At 49.1% G+C, this 21,948-nt stretch overlaps 2 protein-coding genes across 2 annotated transcripts; one reads left to right on the top strand and one right to left on the bottom strand.

Annotated features, from left to right (window-relative positions):
* Positions 1–6,195: 6,195 nt before the first annotated feature.
* Positions 6,196–10,023, top strand: LOC123404772. Its single transcript, XM_045098721.1, has 4 exons — positions 6,196–7,020; positions 8,656–8,939; positions 9,032–9,259; positions 9,362–10,023. Exons 1-4 carry the CDS (start codon positions 6,504–6,506, stop codon positions 9,854–9,856), a joined length of 1,524 nt encoding a protein of 507 aa, XP_044954656.1. The 5' UTR covers positions 6,196–6,503; the 3' UTR covers positions 9,857–10,023.
* Positions 10,024–11,361: 1,338 nt separating this feature from the next.
* On the bottom strand, positions 11,362–14,209 carry LOC123402720. Its single transcript, XM_045096673.1, has 7 exons — positions 13,738–14,209; positions 13,255–13,428; positions 13,042–13,134; positions 12,864–12,932; positions 12,377–12,583; positions 11,862–11,987; positions 11,362–11,749 (listed from the first exon to the last, which is right to left on the bottom strand). Exons 1-7 carry the CDS (start codon positions 13,990–13,992, stop codon positions 11,597–11,599), a joined length of 1,077 nt encoding a protein of 358 aa, XP_044952608.1. The 5' UTR covers positions 13,993–14,209; the 3' UTR covers positions 11,362–11,596.
* Positions 14,210–21,948: the final 7,739 nt, after the last annotated feature.

Below are 21,948 nucleotides of genomic sequence, written 5' to 3'. Positions count from 1 at the left end.
GGCACTGAGGTTCAAACGATAAGATCTTCGTAGAATATGTGGGATCCAATATGGGCATCCAGGTCCCGCTATTGGATATTGACCGGGGAGTCACTCGGGTCATGTCTGCATAGTTCTCGAACCCGCAGGGTCTGCACACTTAAGGTTCGACGTTGTTTTATGCGTATTTGAGTTATATGGTTGCTTACCGAATGTTGTTCGGAGTCCCGGATGAGATCACAGATCGAGTGTTTCCGGAATGGTCCGGAAACGAAGATTGATATATAGGATTACCTCATTTGATTACCGGAAGGTTTTCGGAGTTACCAGGAATGTACCGGGAATGACGAATGGGTTCCGGGTGTTCACCGGGGGGGCAACCCACCCCGGGGAAGCCCATAGGCCTTCGGGGTGGCGCACCAGCCCTTGGTGGGCTGGTGGGACAGCCCAAGAAGGCCCTATGCGCCAAAGGAAAGGAAATCAAAGAGAAAGAAAAAAAAGAGGGGAGGTGGGAAAGGAGAGAAGGACTCCACCTTCCAAACCTAGTTGGATTCGGTTTGGAAGGGGAGGACTTCCCCCCCTTGGCTCGGCCGACCCCCTTGGGGCTCCTTGAGCCTCAAGGCAAGGCCCCTCCCCTCCCTCCTATATATAGTGGGGTTTTAGGGCTGATTTGAGACAACTTCGCCACGGCAGCCCGACCACATACCTTCACGGTTTTTCCTCTAGATCACGTTTCTGCGGAGCTCGGGCGGAGCCCTGCCGAGATCAGATCACCACCAACCTCCGGAGCGCTATCACGCTGCCGGAGAACTCATCTACCTCTCCGTCTCTCTTGCTGGATCAAGAAGGCCGAGATCATCGTCGAGCTGTACGTGTGCTGAACGCGGAGGTGTCGTCCGTTCGGCACTAGACCGTGGGACGGATCGCGGGACGGTTCGCGGGGCGGATCGAGGGACGTGAGGACGTTCCACTACATCAACCGCGTTCACTAACGGTTCTGCTGTGCGATCTACAAGGGTACGTAGATCGGAAATCCCCTCTCGTAGATGGATATCACCATGATAGGTCTTCGTGCGCGTAGGAAAATTTTTGTTTCCCATGCAACGTTCCCCAACAAATTCTGTGTGAAAAACTGAATTAAATACTTTGATAACAAATGTGTGACCATGTATAGTCCTCAGGTTAGCGCTCCTCGTCTCCATTCTCTCGTGGTCTTCGAAACCGAGCCTCTCCAACACATATCTTCTTGCATGGCAAGGGAGGAACATATCTCCATTCTCGTCAAGCTTCATGCTGAAGAACCTATCGTCTCGCAGGTGAGGCGTGTCACACATACCCCGACAGTCGCCGCAATATTCACACTCCCAGTATTCATCGTCAGACATTTCCTGTTTTAATGTGGTAATTTAACTTATAATCCATGGAACATGTTTGTAAATGTGTAAACAACAACCGTGACACTATATCGAAAGAATTGAACATCTATATATAAACAGAAGAATGAATAATAAAAAGGGACCTTTATTTGGTCGGAATGTTGATTCATTACCCTTTCCGGCAATTCCCAAGCACTCCATATGTCCTAGTTTCTAGCACTAGTCATGTCAAAATTCATGGAAATTTTTGGCAAGACCTTTGCTAAATAGTGGACATATGGAGCGCCTGAAATTTGCCAGAACGGAAATGAATCAACATTCCGGCAAAACATAGGCCACTCGGACATTCCGGCAAAACTTAGCACAACTTAGCAAGCAAAAGTGAGAAACTCACTACTGTTTTATGCATTAACACCAACAAAAGGATGATATTTGTAGTCTACATTAATTGATTAATTAACTAATTAGTTAATTAGTTGGTTAGTTAGCTCATTCATCATCTTTGTGTGACTATTTCTATCCCTTGGATGAACAGTGTCCAACATGTCATGCAAGTGATGTAGGTTGGTGAAATACGTATGTGCTCTTTTCCCTCTCCAAAGTTTAAATAAGTTGTTTGAAACCATTGGTTGTCTAATTCAAATCTAATGTGCCTACTTACATGAAATTTACAAACAGGAATGATTTATTTCACATTCTTTACATAATATTCAAGTGTGAACCATAGGATTTTTTCCTTCTTTCTAGTTAGCCCATCAAAATATCTTCAACAAACATATCTTGATTTTCTTATTAACATGTATCTCAAGATGACATCTTCAACCGATGGCCCTAAAATCAAAATGGCAGCAGCCTTGGGGTGCCTAGAGTGAGAGGGGAGGGGGCGGCGGCGCCTGGAGGGGGGTGGGGGGCTTACCGGAGCGGGATGGGGAGGGGGCTTACTGAAGCGGGAGGGGAAGGGGGCTTACTAGAGCGGGAGGGGAGGGGGCGGTGGCGACGACGAGGGAGGCGGAGACGGCTTGAGATCGAGGAGAGAGGGGGTGGGGGAGTGGGGAGAGTTAGGAATTTTTTAGCACGGCGTGGAGTGCTAACTGAACATAGCAGTAGCGCTGGTTCCGGAGGAGCGCTACTGCTATTGTACTTAGCAGTAGCGCTTTTACCATGCCGGTGCTGCTACTACAGCTACTGTCGGTTCCCACGTTGGGCCCCTTTTAGCAGTAGCGCTGGATGCAACGCAGCGCTACTGCTATGGACCTTATCAGTAGCGCTGGTTTAGGAACGGCGCTGCTACTATAGCACTGCGGGTGGTCTCGCTGGTCCCTGTTTATCAGTAGCGCAGAGTATAAGGCCAGCGCTACTGCTAAGGACATTAGCAATAGCGCGTTGTTTTTCCAGCGCTACTGCTAAGTAGCAGCAGCGCTTTCTACTTTCCAGCGCTACTAATAGGCTCCTGCCTATAAGGTTTTTCCTAGTAGTGCAATGTTACGTTGGCGGTCGTTCGGAAACAACAGCCGGCGGCTGTGACTGGAACTGAGCTGGTCCCTTGTGGCTCGGGCATCGAGTGAGCATCGAAGCCGCTCGAGTCGCTCGTGCTCGGCTAGAGTGTCTTGGCGCTCGTGCTCGGCTAGAGTGTCCTGGCGCTCGTTCTCCAATGTTATTTCCTCCAGGGTGTTCCTAGTGATGGGAGTACGAAGAGCTTGATCACTCCTCCACCGAAGTTCCTCCCGCTGCTACTCCGTGAGCGGCTGAGGGACGTGATGGTCACAGTGATGAAGCCCACCACCATCGTGTACATGAGAGTTCTCTACGGAAAAACCAGGGGCTCCTCCCCTGGCGGTGTCGTCCATCAAGATCTCGACGATGTCTTCGCTGCTTACGCAGTCGGAATTGTCGAACGATCCGTCATCCGACGAAGGGAAGAGGCTGACAGTGGGCTCGTCCGAATCGAGCATAGCCACCTGCCCTGATGTGATCTGATGGGCCATTGCATGTTTGATCCACCACCGCAGTCGTGAGCGTCAGAGCGCTTGCGACAAACCGTAGTAGGACGTGGCGGCACCGAGTTATACGGTGCCGGCAGCTGTCGGATTAGGACCCCGTGCGCAACCACGCTGAAGTGCGACGTACCTCGAGCGGGAAGGGCATCGATGTCCAGTGGCACGTCCTGCAGCCATGCTGAGTCGTCGACGACGAAGCTGAGGGAACCAAAGAGAATCTATCTACCGAGTGTCATCAGGATGGCGAAAAGGATGGAAACTCCAACTGCGCCGTATTTTCTAAACACGCAGCCCCACGGTGGGCGCCAACTATCGCGGGAATGATCCTGACAATAGTATCAGGGGTACGAATGAGGGGCGGAACCTAGCTACGGAGCAGTGGATACACTCGGATGTATGAGTTCGGCCCCATTCGGGAGTGGTAATGATCCTATGTCTCGAGCACGGAGACTAGTGTTTGCTTATGGGGGTGTGAGATGACAGAATGCTCAATCCTTGTTCAGGAGCTCGGGTGCGACTTATATAAAGTGCGCCATGACCGGTCGAACGTCATTACAAGGGTGAGTTAATGCTAATAACTACGAAAGTTACTACTAACGGCAACTCTAACTCGGGCGTTACTGGTAACGCTCGTCTTCGCTGCACTTCACGTGGTAGTTTAAGTCTATGGTCGTTGCAGTCTCTTCGTCATCCATGCCTCGCTGTAGTCCGAGTGTCGGGGCACGTTCGACTCACAGAAGACGAACCGAGTGACCTTATGCAAACCGAGTGAGAACATGTTTGCCCGAGTGAGGCCGTGACTGCACGGGCAGGGAACATTGATGTCCATGTGGGGTCTTAGGTGGATCCTCTGATGCAGGTCCGTGGACCTACCCCTAATGTACAACCCCATTAACCATGAAGTATACATGTCTATATAAAACTCACCATTAATGGTATTTGTGATGGTTCTGCGACCCTAGCGGTTGTTTGTCGATCTTCAGTGGCCCGCCACTCTTTTGGCTGAAGGGCAACCCTTCTCCTGCCTCTTGGCGTGGAAGCCACGCAGGAGGCAGTTCAACTTTTGTGTCCATGGCCTCTACTTTCGACGAGCCTGATAATTGGAGGCGCGTGGTGGTTGTATCGATGTTCCAAGTGATCTTGTCCCCAGTGACGGATTCATGTTGGGGCCACTTTCGACCCAATTTATCCATTTCATCATGTTTTGAGGCGTCCTCGTAGTCAGTGACTAGTATGCAATTCATTTGTTTCTTTGGGTACTAGTGTAAACTCTTTAGCGTCACTACTCAATGTACATTATAGTTCGCCTTCTTTGAAGAAACAACCAAAAAGCACCTTATCTTAAGGACAATAACAACCAACACAAAATGGGACGCGGACCGTCCAATGCAAAATTAAATTATATTGTGAAATATATGGGATTGGCTAGATGTTAGGTGACTCAAAATCCAATTTGGATCAATCGATTCGGTGTGAGCCGTCGGATGCAAGATGAATGGCCATATCATCTTCTTCAACCACTGAAACGGTTCATTGTTTATATTCTTCAACCTCCAACCGTCGATCTAGCACCATCCTAACCGCCTGCTGCCATCGGCACTCCAGGCCCAGCCTCGCGACCACGTCTGACCCCCAATTGCCGCCCACTATCGTGCTACCACGGCCCCCTACCACCCCTCTAACCTCGACCATGAACCATTTTTTTCCGACGAATCTGCACCGCCACCCTGACACAAATAATACAAATAAAGAGGTCGCATGGCACACTAAGATAAATAATGGGCTCATCTGCCATCCTAAGATAAACCCATCGGGTTTCTCCTGTGAGCCGACAACTGCTTTTTCCTTCTTTCTTCCAGCAGCTTCTTCCTTCCTTCCTAAATCAACCCAAAAATTATTTTAAGGTGACCTACAAGTACCTATTGAGTCGGCTGATCTTTTTAGAAGATTAGCAAGGTCGTGAGTCGTCAGATTTGGTGCATCGAACGAGCCGAGCGCCTCTTCATCACTGCAACACATGATTTATTAAAGAATTATTTCTGCAACATATATCTTGTTGCAGAATTTTTTGCAAGAGACTTTTTGTTGCAAAATTATTTTTACAACTAAGGTTTTGTTGTAAGTTTTTTCTACAACTGAGGTCTTGTTGCAGAAAATTTCCGTAATAAAGATTTTATTGTATAACATAAACCCGTCGTAGACCATTGCGACAATATATATATTATAGAGACGTAGTCTCTGTTGTAGGAACACGTTCCACAAAAAACGATTTTCGGACCCTTAGTTGGACGCGTGTCATGTATGGAATGTGACGGACGTGGACGCTGCCATCCCCGGCTAGCTGATGGTAAGATTTTCCCTTGTGAAAATATATTAGCCTTCTTTTCTCTACGATTGTACCTTAATTGCACTCTCTTGCTCCTTCTAGACCCTTAAACATTTCGTTCAAAAAAGAGGGAGAGATGCATGCATGCATGCATCGCCTCTAGAAAAGGGTAAAAGCGTGCACGGACTCTGCGTTACGGGACACACACACATGCGGCGATGGCGTCGCCGAATGCGCACGGGCTCGATCGATCCATCTCCCCCGATCAGAGATGCCCGCGCGAACTGGAAGTCCACGCACGCCGGCATCTCCTAGCGAGCGAAGCAGTTTAAAAGACGGACGGACCCGATGCACCGGCTCGCGCGGACGTCCGGTCCGATGCGCCACGGCCGGTCGCGGGTACGGTGAGGGTCGCCAGCAGCACGGCAGATTTTAATCCCGACGACAGCAACAGTCCTTATCCACCGCGCGCTCGCCACCATTAATTCGCCCCCTCCAAACCGTTCGCGTCCGCGTTTGCGTCTGTACCCCCCTCCCTCTCTCTTTCTCCTCCCTCGCGACCGGTCCCGCCCCCGCCCCCGCCCCCGCCCCGCCGTGTGAAGTCGCAAGAATCTTCTCCCTGCGCTGCCGCTGCGAGCTGCGAGCTGCGAGCTACGATGGCGACGGGGCAGTGGTAGTTAGCATCCATCCACGCAAGTCAAAGGGGGCAATAGATCTCTCCGTATATAGCGCGCACTACCCCACGGCGGCCGGTTCATTTTCGCAAGCTAGCTGAGCTGCTGCTGCGCGAGGGGGTAGGAGGGAGAAAGAGAGAGGCTCCTTATTATGCCCATGGACTACGGGAAGAAGCAGGGCGGGGTGGTGGCGATCGAGTGCGTGGCGGGCGGGTCGCGGGCGGAGGAGTGGGGCACGGGGTGCACCGAGACGGTGCAGACCGGCGACGTGGTGGAGGAGCTCCTCATCGGGGTCGGCGGCCGCGGCGGCCCCGCCGTGCACGCCGCGCCGTTCAAGGGCGGCCGCGCCGCGCTGCAGAAGCTCCTGCACGCCGCCTACAAGCGCGGGGACACGTCCGTCGAGGTGCGCGTGCGGCGGCCCGCGCACGCCCAGCAGCAGCTGGTGCCGGGGGAGGTGGACAGCAGCGGCGAGCTGCTGGGCCCCGCCTCGGACGCGACGGCCGCCAGGATGCAGGCCTGCATCGTGCCGCAGGAGACCGCCGCCGGCGGCGGCGGCGGGATGGCCATGGTCGGGCGCAGCCAGAAGTACGTGCTCCGGTCCATCCGCGACCCCAACTACGCCGTCGGGCTCGTCGACCGCATGGAGAGCGAGTGCGTCGCCTTCCGAGGTACGTAACCAACAACCACCACCGCAACCCTGCCGCCACCACACGGCACCGCCGCGCGCATTTCTTTCCGCCGCCGTCGTCATCATCATCCAATCCGCAGATATTTTCTACTAGAACCTCCGCAGATCTTTGTTTCCGATCCATCCCCACCGGGGATCAACTCGCTCGATTTTTCGCCTGCAAAGCAAATCGCGATCGCGCTAGCGAAGAAAAGTAAAAAGTCTTCGACTGAGTTTTCGCTACATGCCGGGTTGGACCCTTGAGAAAAAAGAAAAGGATGGGGCGCCGATGCGTGCATGCGCGCGTTCCCGCTGCATGCGACTTTGGCGCGCAGGTATGTGCGGCTTTGAATTGACAGGCGGCCGCGGCACCATCGATCGCGATAGAATTCCTTTTGGCCTGCTCGATCATCCACGGACCTTCTCTTTTTTTAGATAAGATCCACAAGAGACTGGGTCGGCTGCATGCTGGTGCGCCGAGGCATATGCTTGGATCAGTTGTAGCTACGTTGCAAAAACAATTTGGCGTGCTCGATCACTCACAAGGGTTGGTTTTGGTTGCATGCTAGTGTGCCGAGGGATATGCTTGGGTCAGTTTTAGTCTTTTAGTTAAGTAATAAGTTAATAAAATTGCTTCCGTGGTACGATCATCTCGTTTAGAGAGGATATGATCCGAATATCCTCGTTGCAAGAGCTGCCGGTAACATTGTTGCTCTTGTTGTGTTTTAGGCAGCTGCCTTTGTTGTCACTTTTCCGGACCGGTAACTTGGCGTGCTCAGCGTATAGAATTGTTTGCAGGCTACAGATGATGTGTATATGCACTGCCATCATCTCCAAAATCTTGACTGTGCAGGAGAGACCGCGTAGTACATAGGTGGTGTTTCTTTCTCAGGGACTAGACTTTTTTTAGTCCCAGAGACTAAAGAAAAAAGTCCCTTTCATAGAGTCTTTTTGTAGTCCCTTAAAGAAAAAGTCACTCCTGCTTCTTTACCTAGGGACTAAAAGGGACTTTTTAGTCTAGTCCCTGGGTAAAGGTACACCACCATAGTCTCGAGATTATTTAGGCGTAGCCGCGTGCGGAAGTATACGGATTACAGTGTACACCCGTACACACCAATTCTTGGCCAGATCTTACCAAACATCGAATTAATCGTTAGTCTAGCTCTAGTCGCATGCCCGTACTTCCAGGCAGCAGACACGGCGGTGCACGTTGAATTGAATCTGCAGTTGGATTCAATCATTCATACACGGCAACGGCGTCCACTTGCCGATTTCAGTATTAAATGGCGCTGTTCGTCTGAGATCATAATGCGGTTCGGAGGTTCACCGGTTGACTTTACCTCCTAGGTCGATGATGTCGCGTCCAGCTTGTTCGCACTAGGACTAGGAGTAACAAGTAACAAAAAATGAACTCGTACATGATTGCAGATCGTGCTTGAGATTCCTCTGCGAATCTAATGCCAACTCTTGACGATCATATAAATAATCTGCAAATCTAATGTCATCTCCAGAAGCTCAGATAAAGAACTGAAACACGATTGGAATTAGATGTTCGATAAATATCGTAATGTTATTACGACGCACGTCATGGCCGACGTTGATCGATCGCTCACGACGGCGGTGATGGTGCATGCAGGGTCGAGGAGCTCGAGGGTGGTGTGCGCGCTGAGCAAGGCGCAGCTGCAGGACGGCTACGTGTCCTACCCGTGGGAGAAGAAGATGAAGGAGGTGCTGCCGGTGCCCAGCTCCAGCAGCTTCCTCTCCCTGCTCGTCCTACCCACCGCGCTCGACCGCGCCAACTCCCGCTACAACTCCGTCGACGACACGCTGGCCCGCGCCAACGCCTGGTTCCTCTCCTCGCAGGCCGCCGGCGTGCCCATCGCCTTCCTCAACGTCCAGACCGAGGCCCTCCTCACCAAGGTCCTTGTACTACATACATTTCGCCATCAGAATGACTGTGTGGGGGGTGTTTTGGTGTTTTTCTGACGTTCGTTCTTGCATGCATGGTGCAGATCTCCGGCGACATGGCCTCGGCGACGGTCAACTCGGGGTCGCTGGCGGACCTCCCGAACCTCGCCAACGCGAGCCTCTACGGGTTCGAGGACTACCACGGCGTGGACATCGGCGTGGTGAAGGCGGTGCGCCTCTGGTTCACCGCGGCCGCCGGAGAAATGCCCGTGGAGATCATCCTCGACGAGGGCGACACCAAGCTCGGATTCGCCATCAGCCGCACCGAAGAGGTACCAATGCCGGAGGAATGTCTGTCCCTGCACTTCCCTTTTCTAGTTATACTATAGCGCACGTTTGAACTGGACCGCTCGATCTTGGGGAATGTGGTGCAGGGTTTCCTCTACATCTCGTCCGTGATGGAGGACGACGGCGACCGGCCGGCGCCGTCGACGCGGTCGGGGCTGCGCGACCTCTACCGGGAGGCGAAGCGCGCGTCCAAGCTGCTGGTCATCTCGCGGGTGTCGTGCCGCAAGGTGCTGCCGTGGATGGTGTCCACCTCCGGGGCCATCCGGTGCTTCGACACCGTGTCGCTCAGTCAGAAGCTGTCCCTGCACCGGCACGCCCTGCGCCCCATCCTGCTCCACGTCCTCATGTGGGACTTCGGCACCGACGCGCCCAACCGCCCGGCGCAGGGGGCGCCGTGCCCGAGCCCGACGCCGCAGCCGTCCCCGGCGTTCGCCGAGCTGCTGCGGCAGAACTCCTTCTCGTGGGTCGACCAGCCAGCGCCGGCGGACGGCGAGCCGGGGATGATGGTCCAGGGGAGGGACACCGCCGGGGACGCCTCCTTCAGGTTCCACAACTTCTCGCTGCCCAACAACTGGGTCTGATGAAATGAGATGCCTTAACGTGCTTGGCCGCTGTACTGTACATATGTACACCCCGATTAGCCGGTTTGTGGTGAGAGGAAACAAGGCTTTCTAGTGTCACAACTTACTGCGCAGAGTGGACTATAATTTTGACCTCTAAAATAGTGTTAGAGCGCGTTTTTGTTTCCTGCATCGTTTTTAGGCACTTTGCATATACTTGTTTCAGTTACGTGATAGAGTATATGCAAGCAAAAAAAAAATCAACATCTACGTGTTGATTGGTTGCATGAGATAGAGGTCATTCTTTCTCAGGTACTTGCTCGGTGATCACACCAAGTTCGAGGACACAATGAAAGTGTGCTCGAACTTCACCAACATGGAAGAAGTGCGCAAGGAGGCCGACATTATGGTGAAGAAGGCGACGTCAGACGAGTTGAAGACGTTGATTCCTGAACCAGCGAGGGGCGCCATGTCAGTCAACACCTTCGTTGGGCCATGAATCAGGCCGACTCCGATGACACTCGACAGAGGGCCAAGTGGGCCAAGTACAAGGAGTACAAGCGTCCCAATGACCACCGTGTCATGGTGTACTCGATGACAAGGATTGTGGTGGATCTGGGGAGGAAGACGATGAGGTGCACATGGTGGCTAGGGCGCTAGAGGCAGGCGACCTTGCAAGACCCATCGTTCTTGACGGTGACGATAAGGAAGAAGACGATGAGGAAGAAGATGTCGATGAAGAAGAAAAGAAGAAACCTACACCCCACCGCCGCTCGACGCGACTCCAAGGTCGCCACGGCTAGACAAATAGCTAGTACCCCAATCCCCATCCCTGATGTAATCGAGAAAATTAGCCATGAACTCAAGATTCCGTCGGTGCTGAATCCAATCCCCCACCGTCGATGTGTTCAATCCCCTCCCTAACTCTCCAATCGCGTGCTCCAATAAAATCTAGCCCGAGCCAACGGAGGAAATCTAGAGAGGTCAAAGAACTTACCGCCATGGCCAATGCGCTTTGGTGCAAGTCTGCAGTCGCTACAGTGGTCGCCGCCGTCTTGGATCGTCCTGCTACCACTCCAGTGGTCATCGTCGACTGTGTGAGTGGGGAGGAGGAGAGAGAGCGATGAGGAAGGGAGGTGAGGGTAATTCATGACATCGCTTCAAGAAACAATGCGACGTCTCAAGACTACATCGACGCGTACAACCACCGACGCCCATATGCCTAGGGTTGCACTGCTCAGGTCTGGCTTCACAAAAACCGTCGATTAGAGCATTCTTGCGGATGCAAACCCAAAGGTGCTTTGATGTTCGTGCTATGCAGGCCAACAAGTCAATGCGGTAACCAAACAGGCCATTTTCTTCCCTTGCAGGTTTGGCTGAGGTATATGCGGGTAACTAAACGCGTCGTTACATCTGATGTGTGTGTGTGTTTGATGTTTCAGTTCAGAACAGATTTACAGGTTACAAAACGGATTGCAAGGATGATTCTCGTAGACACCAACGCTGATATCTTCATCACACTTCGGTTCGAGAACAACAGTAGCACTATTATTTAGTTTTCACAGGTGCTATCAGTTCAGTACACCACTATAACTTAACAGGAGGACCCAATGGACATATACTTAGCATGGGCATAGATAGAAAGGTATGTGAACAAAGTTGAACGAAGATACAAGTATCAGCTTGGACTATCGCAATCCGCGTTCTGACCATAGGAAGCAAATCAATGAGCCGTCAGATTAACCGGTGGTCTGTGTGTGCCTAGAGTGCAACCTTCCCTTTCAGATTGATCGCCGAGAGCTCTTGTTCCACATACTCCCCGGCACATATAGGCGGATAACTATGAGCATTGGGTGCTTCAGCAAAGTGGCCCAATGGCTTGAGCGTCGCATCGGAAGCAATGTGCGAGAATAGCTGTTTGGACATACAGAGAAACCGGTTTGTCAATAGCTCGTCAGAGCAAGCGGGATTCTAGAAAATTGCCATGAGGTTAAGCAAACATATCGTGGGAATTGGGAGTACTCACTGTTGATGAGATCCTCCACAAGCTTCGGTTCTGCTCTTTAGCTAGTTCTATTGCCTCTAATGTTCTCTTGGTCACCACTACTTCATGCATTCCAGCTAAACATTCACCACCGGTAAGCCATTCCAACTGTACAAAAAGGTGAACATAAAAATAGTGAGGCGTGTCCTTCTAGTTTTAGCGTGTGCACTTGCTTCACTGCCACACCCAACACCTCGGAAATAACGCCCAGCTCTCATTTGCCTAACATTTCCATACAAGACACAAGTATTTATAGATCCTTACATGCAATTGTGTAATATTTCAGCAAAAACTCAGATGTGCAACTAAAGTTTGATTTCATCATGACAACATCAACTATTTCAGGAAAACCAGTACGTGTACATAAGAGCAAAATATTGAAGACAATATCATAAAACTGGTATTGACCCCTGCAACCGATATGCATAAGTATAATGTCATCAAACTATTAACTTAGAGCAATTGAAAATGTATCCAGTGAAAATGGCAGAGCTAACCTGTTTCCCTGACTGAATGAGAAGACAGCCAACAGGGACCTTCACCTCCATCTTTTTACCATTACTTAACCAAATGTTCAGGCCTGGAAATCTACTACGACCGTGTATGGTCAAGAAATTAAGATCATAATGGAACCCAGCAAACACTGTGCCCTCAGAACCGTGACGCAGCAGATTACTTCCAGTTGGTGCTAGGAGGTGTGGTCCCTATTGAAACACAACAATAGTTGAGTAGTGTCAATAGGGCGATCAAAGAACTTCGACATTAGCAATACTTCTTTTTTGAGGAACATGAGCAATACTTCTAGTACTCAAAATGTTGAATTGAACGATGGAAAAAATCAAAAGACCTCATACCACTCCTTTAAACCCACTAAGGCATTCAAATTTTCTAATAGCTGGGACTTGGTACTGTTCTAAGAAGATTCATTTCAGAAAAATTTAAGAATAACAGAACAACAGAGCGTGCCGAGAATTACAACATTACCTCCTTCATCAAAGAGGTAAATGCATCCTTTGACAAGCCAAATCCAATCGCCGCCATCTCAGCAACAACCTACAAGAGAAGTGTGTCCAACCAACTTCTGAATATCGAACAATACAGATTTGCCATTCATAAACTGCAGAAAACATCAGTTTAGAAAAAGTGTGCACTGGATATGTACCTCAATGGCAGAAATCATTTTTGCACCCCAAGAATCCATTGTCTCTTTCCACTCAGGTAACCCATCAGGAATAACAGGTTCTGCATTCAGCTCCTACACAAAAATTACTCACAATTCAGCATATGACGCGCAAATAATAGCTAGGCGCGAAGCGCGGAATAAATTCAGGCTTCACCATCACAGTGAAGGGATCGATGATGCAGAAATGACAACCTTAAAGCGGGTATTCGAGGGGCGAGGGCCCACTCTCCACATGTATCGCCATTTCGGGTCTGGTCCCTTAGGGGTGGCTGGTTGAAACTCTTCTGGCATACTCTTGATCCTGTCTTGCATCTCCTTGTCGACGAGGCTGCGAGGTACCTCCACGCCTTCAGGCGTCACGCCAACCTTATCATATAAACAGGATCAAAATCCATCACCGCAAATGGGGTTAACTTAAGGCACCACGCATTCAGCATAACTGTTGGATGTATCAATCTTATGTGCCTCAATTTTGATGGTGATTTTATAATGCAGCTGATCATATCAGAGAACTTGAACCGGGAACAAGCACTGCTGCTGATCCTTGAATGTCCAACTTAACAATTTCGCCCGAACCCTAGGCCCCGTCCCCGCCCAATCGGACACCAGAATTCGCCGGGGAAGCGGGGGGGACGAGGAGGCTACCCGCTTCCATGAAACGGAATCATTTGCTACCTGGTAGTGGAGGTGGGGGCGCTCCTGGAGGCGCTTGGAGTCGTCGGATCGGGCGAAGTAGCGCTCGACGACGTCGAGGAAGCGGTCGTTGTCGGCGGCCGTGCAGCGGGGGTCCTTCACCAGCAGCGCCCCCGTGTCCCGCAGGCTGGCGCTCACCGTGGCGCAGAGCGCGCGCAGCGCCTCGGCCGGCGCCGCGGCCGCGTCGCCGGCGGCGGCCTGCAGGAAGGGCGCGAGATCCACCACGGGAAGGTCCATTGGGCTGCGCGGCGGCGGGAGAGGCGAGAGTTAAATTCCGCTGCCGCTAAAAAAAATGCGGTTGTGAGGGGGATCGGATTGTGGAACCCGCGCTGGCTGCGTCTGTCGAGGACGATACACGCGCACAGTAGTGGTGGTAACTGGTGGAACAGTCTAGCGGGTGGGGCGAGAGAGAAATGTTGCGTGAAGGAAGCGGGACGGGAGAGGGAGAGTCCGGGCCGGAACGGCAAACCGGGTGCGCACGGAACCGGACTGGATAGAGATTCTCCTCCTGGTATGGTGGCTGCGGTGCGGTCGCGCACGCAACGGAAAAGGGGCTCCTGTTTCTTGCGCGCGTCCACTTGTGTCGTCTGGTGGCTTTCCAGCCCGGCGATTGCTCAAATGCATGCGCTTTTCCCCTGTCTTTTTTTTAGCATGAATATTTTACTTATTTACTTGAAGAAAGTTCAACCGTACGATTCAAACGGACGCGTGCTTTGTCCGTCATTTTTCCGTTTGGGTCGGTGTGTCCTTTCTAGAAAATGGTCGACCGTGCGTCCAACGGAGCGACCTATTTTTCATCCACGCACAACACTTTTTTACGTTAAAAAGGCTCACGGTCATAGATCATGCCAGCTACGAGCAACTCCAACTGGCCGACCCAGACAGACGACGATTTCGTCTGTTTGGGTCATCCGCCGGCTCCGTGCCCGTTCAGGTATGATTTGGGTCGGCAGCGCGCCCAACGCGCCGACCCATATTTGTCCGTCTGGCTGGCCAGCCGTCTGTTTTTAAACAAATACTGATATTTTGCATATTTTGCAACAACAAATGATAGAGCATAGTTTCACAATCGAAAATAAAATATAGCAAAGTTTTACAAGGTCGATAAAAATTAAATTATCTATAAAATACACCTACTGATTGCCAACATAATCCCATATATGCTCAACCAAATCATCTTGCAACTGAATATGAGTTTCCAAATCACGAATTTAATGATGAAATTGGATGAACTGTGCAAACGATACCGCTTCTCCGTCATGCCGAGGCACCACATTATCACCCTGAAACTCAAACCCTTGATCGTGTAGACGTTCTGTATGCTCTCTTGGTTCGATTCAACGCCGGAACATGTCATGGAGTCGAGCCCCAGAACAGCGAACGCTGCCGATTAATGTGGTCATGGACCAACACGGCAAGCAGCATCTCCTCATCGTCGGATGAGGAATCGTCGGAGTCGCACGAAACATTATGGAAAAAAGAACTCGTCGGCGTAGTCCATTTTGTACCTTGAGGCAAACTGTCGAACAGCTTGCGGGCGTGGACGACGAAGCTGACCAGCGACGGCGGGTTGGGGTACGGGAAGCTGCGGTGCCCCGGCGACGCTGCGGCCGGCGAAGTGGGGTAGGCCCTGCGGTACGGGAGGACGCAACCGGAACTGGGCGATGGCGGCGACAGCGAGAGGACTGGGGGCGAGCCGATGGGAGGGCTAGATGGGGGTGGAAAACGACCAATGTGCCACCGACTGGCGGGCTAGGGAACGGTGGAAGCACGCGTCGTCCGCGTCCGCTTTGAGTCCGTGCCGACCCAAATCAGGATCAAAACGGGGCCTGAAATGGGTCGGCAGGTGGACGAAAAGCGAACGCGCGTCCGTTTGGATCGGCTCGTTGGGCCATCTTTTATTTCCACGCTGACCCAAACGGACGGCGGCAGACGAAATGGGTCGCTCCGTTGGAGTTGCTCTATCATGCTAGCATCAAGAGTTCACGTCAGCGATATGTCAGCGGCCCGCATACATATGTTAGCCTCTAAAAAAGTATGCAGTTTTCATGTTGGGCGCACTTGCGATCGGCCGGCACACATGCCAGCACACAAAATGAGACTATAGTTCGCCCACACCATCTTGGTTGTGGTCGTGTCCGCACACCATGCCATGGATCACTCGTCATCGAGGTTGAGCATGTCGTCCTACATCTTCTTGAACCAAGACCGCTTACTCAGATAGACCATGCTCAAGTCCACCTTCATGATCTCGACCCCCTTCGTCATGCAAGCGAGCTGAACTTCTCTTTCTCTGGTGGCTGCTTTGGTAGCCTTGATCTCTGGCATGTTCACTTGCTTCTTCGCCTTCGAGGCGAGCTTTTTATTTTGTATGTCCATGAAGGCCCCAATTTGCTCCTCCTTGTCATGTCGGCGCTTCTCCTCCCTTGAATCCTTGTTGGTGATTGTTGAGGGGATGAACCTGACAATAGACCAGGGGTACGAACAGAGGGAGGTGAGAGAGTTCCAGAATAAGGGGTCCTCGGGCAGTCGGGTTGTCCCTTATGGGCCAATCATGTGGGTTGCGTCATTCAAGACCGAATTATCTGACTACTACGTAATCAAGATGGAAAACTCCAAAGTCTAGGCGTGCACTCCATGGCAGGAGGACCAGTTCGTCCCACCTACCCCCGATCTATGTCGGTAACATGTAACCCTAGGGGCCCTGGTGTCTATATAAACCATGGGCTCTTAAGCGTCCAGGTTATCTCATTTAGGGTTTAGCTCGTGCGATCTCGAGGTAGATCAACTCTATAACCATCATTGCCCATCACTATAATCAAACAGGAAGTAGGGTTTTACCTCCTCAAGAGGGCCCGAACCTGGGTAAACATTGCCCCCCCCCTCTTTCCTGCAACCCATCGATCTAAGCTCCACAGTACGGGACCCCCTACCCGAGATCTGCCGGTTTTGACGCCGACATTGGTGCTTTCATTGAGAGTTCCGCCTTTAGATAGCCCAAAGGATCGATGGCCCGCTTGATCGTCAATGATCGAGTCCGCGACGAGGGCATCTTCATCCCCGAACATGTCTCCACGCTCGGCAGCTTCATGCCGAGCACGGACCTAACCATCCATCCTAGCCAAATCGATGGTTTTGACCCCGGTCACAGGATAAGGTTTGAAGAATTCGAAGTCCCCACCGATTGACGAGGCAATCTGTTCCCCGCTAACTTCACGGCCTCGGCCGATGATGTGCAAAATCCTGAAGCCTTGTCTCCGGGTCCTCTGACCAACCATGGTCTTGGTCCTTTCTTCCTCGAAGAGGAGGCTTTGAGCTCGGAACCGACAACAGTGTACGGACAGCGGGAAACTTCTACTGCCGAATTTGCTTCCTTTCCTGAAGTCGCGGAGATCAACTCCAAAAACATACAAAGGATCGATCAGATCAGCCTATCGATGTTAAACAAGACGCTCGACCAGATCCAATCACTTCAAATCTCGCTTACCCGAAGTCCAACTTGTTCGAAGGTCGGCCCTGAGGTGGATTATTGTTGGAAATATGCCCTAGACGCAATAATAAATTAGTTATTATTATATTTCTTTGTTCGTGATAATCGTTTATTATCCATGCTATAATTGTATTGAATGAAAACATAGATAAATGTGTGGATACATAGACAAAACAATGTCCCTAGGAAGCCTCTAGTTGGCTGGCCAGTTGATCAATGATAGTAAAGGTTTTCTGACTATATGCAAGTGTTGTCACTTGATAACTTGATCATATCATTAGGAGAATCATGTGATGGACTAGACCCAAACTATGAACGTAGCATATTGATCGTGTCGTTTTATTGCTATTGTTTTCTGCGTGTCAAGTATTTGTTCCTATGACCATGCGATCATATAACTCACTGGCACCGGAGGAATACCTTGTGTGCATCAAACGTCGCAACGTAACTGGGTGACTATAAAGGTGCTCTACAGGTATCTCCGAAGGTATCCATTGAGTTAGTATGGATCAAGGCAGGGATTTGTCACTCCGTGTGACGGAGAGGTATCTTGGGGCCCACTCGGTAATACAAGATCACACACAAGCCTTGCAAGCAATGTGACTAAGTGTAAGTCACGGGATCTTGTATTACAGAACGAGTAAAGAGACTTGCCGGTAACGAGATTGAAATAGGTATGCGGATACCGACGATCGAATCTCGGGCAAGTAACATACCGAAGGACAAAGGGAATGACATACGGGATTATATGAATCCTTGACACTGGAGTTCAACCGATAAGATCTTCGGAGAATATGTAGGATCCAATATGGGCATCGAGGACCCGCTATTGGATATTGACCGAGGAGTGCCTCGGGGCATGTTGATACGTCTCCAACGTATCTATATTTTTGATCATTTCATGCTATTATATTATCAACTTTGGATGTTTTATATGCATGCATATGCTATTTTATATTATTTTTGGGACTAACCTATTGACCTAGAGCCAAGTGCCAGTTCCTGTTTTTTCCTTGTTTTTGACCTTTTTCAGATAGAAATATCAAACGGAGTCCAAACGGAATAAAACTTTCACCGTGATTTTTTATGGAAAATATCAAAAATACCAGAAGAAAAAGATACCGGAGAGGGGTCCTGAGGAAGCCACGAGCCAGGGAGGCGCGCCCACCCCCTGGGCGCGCCTGGGGGGCTCGTGACTCCCTCGTGAGTCCCCCCTGACTTGTTCTCGATGCCATCTCGTCTTATAAATACAGAAACCTCCAGAAATAAACCTAGATTGGGAGTTCCTCCGCCGTAAGCCTCTATAGCCACCAAAAACCAATCGGGAGCCCGTTCCGGCACCTTGTCGGAGGGGGAATCCATCTCCGGTGGCCATCTTCATCATCTCGGCGAAAGATTTATTCCGTTTGGACTCCGCCTGAAAAAGGGTCAAAAACACGGAAAAACAGAAACTGGCACTTGGCACTGAGTTAATAGGTTAGTCCCAAAAAAGATATAAAATAGCATATTCATGCATATAAAACATCCAAAGAAGATAATATAATAGCATGGAACCATCAAAAATTATAGATACGTTGGAGACGTATCAAGCATCCCCAAGCTTAACTCCTGCTCGTCCTCGAGTAGGGAAGTGATAAAAACCGAATTTTTGATGTGGAATGTTACCTAACATAATTGTCCTCTGTAACTTCTTTCATGTGACATGAATGTTCAGATCCGTAAGATTCAAAACAATAGTTTGCTATTGACATGAAAACAATAATACTTCAAGCAAACTAGCAAGGTAATCATGAACTTTCCAAATAACAAGGCCAAAGAAAGTTATCCCTAGAAAATCATATAGTCTGGCTATGCTCCATCATCCCCACACAACTAATTTAAATCATGCACAACCCCGGAATTGGCAAAGTAATTGTTTTCACACTCTTACTTTCTCAAACCTTTTACAACTATCACGCAATACATGAGTGTGAGCCATGGATATAGCACTATAGGTGGAATAGAGTGTGGTGGTGGTTGTGAGACAAAAAGGGAGGAGATGGTCACATTGACTCGGCGTATCAAAGGGTTATGGAGATGCCCATTAATAGATATCAATGTGAATGAGTAGGGATTGCCATACAAGAGATGCACTAGAGCTATAAGTATGTGAAAGCTCAAAAGTAGAACTAGTGGGTGTGCATCCAACTTGCTTGCTCACGAAGACCTAGGGCAATTTTGAGGAAGCCCGTCATTGGAATATACAAGCCAAGTTATATAATGAAAATTCCCACTAGTTATATGGTGGTGACAAAGCGAGAAGCTCTCAATCATGAAGAACATGGTGCTTATTAAGAAGCACAAGTGTGGAAAGGAGATAGTAGCATTGTCCCTTCTCTCTTTTTCTCTCATTTTTTTATTTTGGGCTCTTGGGCCTATTTTTTTCTATTTTTTTATTTGGGCTCTTTGGCCTCCTTTTTTTTATTTCCTCACATGGGACAATGCTCTAATAATGATGATCATCACACTTTTATTTACTCACAGCTCAAAGATCACAATGATGATGACTCTATAGGAAATGCCTCCGGAAGTGTACCGGGATGTGCAACGATCTAGCTTGGCGTATGACGTTAAAACATCTCGCTAGCTATCTTACGATCATGCAAAGCAATATGACAATGATGGCACAAGTCATGAGACGGAACGGTGAAGGTTGCATGGCAATATATCTGGGAATGGCTATGAAGATGCCATAATAGGTAGGTATGGTGGCTATTTTGAGGAAGGCATATGGTGGGTTTGTGTACCGACGAAATTTGCGCAGTACTAGAGAGGCTAGCAAGGGTGAAAGGTGAAAGTGCATATATACCATGGACTCACATTAGTCATAAAAAACTCACATACCTGTTGCGAAAGTTTTTATTAGTAATCGAAACAAAGTGCTAAACGCATACTCCTAGGGGAAGGGTTGGTAGGTGTTAACCATCGCGCGATCCCGACCGCAACACAAAGGATGACAATCAATAGATCAATTATGCTCCGACTTCCTAACATAGCGGTTCACCATACGTGCATGCTATGGGAATCACTAACTTCAACACAAGTATTTCTAGATTCACAACACCCTACTAACATAACTCTTAATATTACCATATCCATATCTCAGAACCAATTGAGAGGAATCAAACTTCTCTAACTAATCAATGCATAAGAATATGAAGGTTTCTATCCTCTTTGGATGCCTATCATATTTAGGACTACTTTCATAGCACACGCCAATTACCATGCTGATTAAGACTCTCAAAATGATCTAAGTGAAGCACGAGAGTTCAACTATTTCTATAAAATATAGCCATTGCAATGCTCTACAAAGATATAAGTGAAGCACTGGAGCAAAATACAAACTACTCCAAAAGATATAAGTGAAGGTCAAAGAGTAGTTGAACAACTGTTTGGCTATGTGAAGACTCTCCCATCTAAGAATTTCAGATCCTAAGTACCTTATTCTAACAAAATAAAATGACGCTCCAAGCGAAACACATATCATGTGGTGAATAAAAATATAGCTCCAAGTAATGTTACTGATGGATTGAAGACGAAAGAGGGGATGCCTTCCTGGGGCATCCCCAAGCTTAGGCTTTTTGGTGTCCTTGATTTTGGCTTGGGATGCCTTGGGCATCCCCAAGCTTGAGCTCTTTCCACTCCTTATCTCTTTGTCCATGAGAACATCACCCAAAACTTAAAAACTTCACAACACAAAACTAAAACAGAAACTCGTGATAACATTAGCACAAGAAAACAAACTACCACTTCTTTTGGTACTGTAGCAAACTTGAATTCTATCTATATTGATGATGGGCTACTGTATTCTCACTTTTAAATGGCTAGTACCCCCCGATACTAACCATAGTTTCATCAAAGCAAGCAACCAACTCAACAAAAACAGAATCTGTCAAAAACAGACGAGTCTGTAGCAATCTGTATACTTCTGGTACCTCAAAAATCTGAAAAAGTACGAAGGCCTAGGAAAACATCATATCAATCAGCAGCAAAAAGAATCAACTCAAAAGCTATTTCTGGATAGAAATGAAAAATAATTTCGTAAGCAGAAAGTTTCTGTCTTTTTTCAGCATGATCAAACAACTATCACCCAAGCTATCATAAAGGCTTTACTTGGCACAAACGCTAATTAAAACACGGAAAACACAATCATAATAGAATTATGATGGTGTGGAAAAAGCAAAACAGAAAGCAAAAAGCAAAAATAAATTCATTGGGTTGCCTCCCAACAAGCGCTATCGTTTAACGCCCTTAGCTAGGCATTGATTTCAATGATGCTCACATAAAAGGTAAGGATTGAAACACAACGAGAGCATCATGGAGTATATGGCTAGCACATTTAAGTCTAACCCACTTCCTATGCATAGGGATTTTGTGAACAAACAACTTGTTGGAGCAAGAATCAACTAGCATAGGAAGGCAAAACAAGCATAGCTTCAAAAATTTCAACACATGGAGAGGAAGCTTGATACTATTGCAATAAGTAGAAGCATATGATCCTCTCTCATAGTAATTTTCAGTAGCATCATGAATGAATTAAACAATATAACCAGCACCTAAGGCTTTCTTTTCATAATCTACAAGCATAGGAATTTTACTACTCTCCACATAAGTAAATCTATTCTCAAGAATAGTAGTGGGAGTATCGTAAAAGACTTGAGCAC

This window comes from Hordeum vulgare, chromosome 6H (assembly GCF_904849725.1).
Source record: "Hordeum vulgare subsp. vulgare chromosome 6H, MorexV3_pseudomolecules_assembly, whole genome shotgun sequence".
Lineage (NCBI taxonomy): Eukaryota > Viridiplantae > Streptophyta > Magnoliopsida > Poales > Poaceae > Hordeum > Hordeum vulgare.
Note: the sequence above shows the minus strand (reverse complement) of the source record. Positions and strands in the feature narration are given on the sequence as shown.

Bases quoted from the DNA above. Each gene is read 5' to 3' on its own strand.
- LOC123404772 (XM_045098721.1), top strand. From the start codon at position 6,504: ATGCCCATGGACTACGGGAAGAAGCAGGGCGGGGTGGTGGCGATCGAG. The intron at 7,021-8,655 runs GTACGTAACCAA...TGGTGCATGCAG, and splicing joins CGAGTGCGTCGCCTTCCGAG to GGTCGAGGAGCTCGAGGGTG. The intron at 9,260-9,361 runs GTACCAATGCCG...AATGTGGTGCAG, and splicing joins CCATCAGCCGCACCGAAGAG to GGTTTCCTCTACATCTCGTC.
- LOC123402720 (XM_045096673.1), bottom strand. From the start codon at position 13,992: ATGGACCTTCCCGTGGTGGATCTCGCGCCCTTCCTGCAGGCCGCCGCC. The intron at 13,135-13,254 runs GTTGTCATTTCT...ATTTTTGTGTAG, and splicing joins CCTCGAATACCCGCTTTAAG to GAGCTGAATGCAGAACCTGT. The intron at 11,988-12,376 runs GTTAGCTCTGCC...CTTTTTGTACAG, and splicing joins TCATTCAGTCAGGGAAACAG to TTGGAATGGCTTACCGGTGG.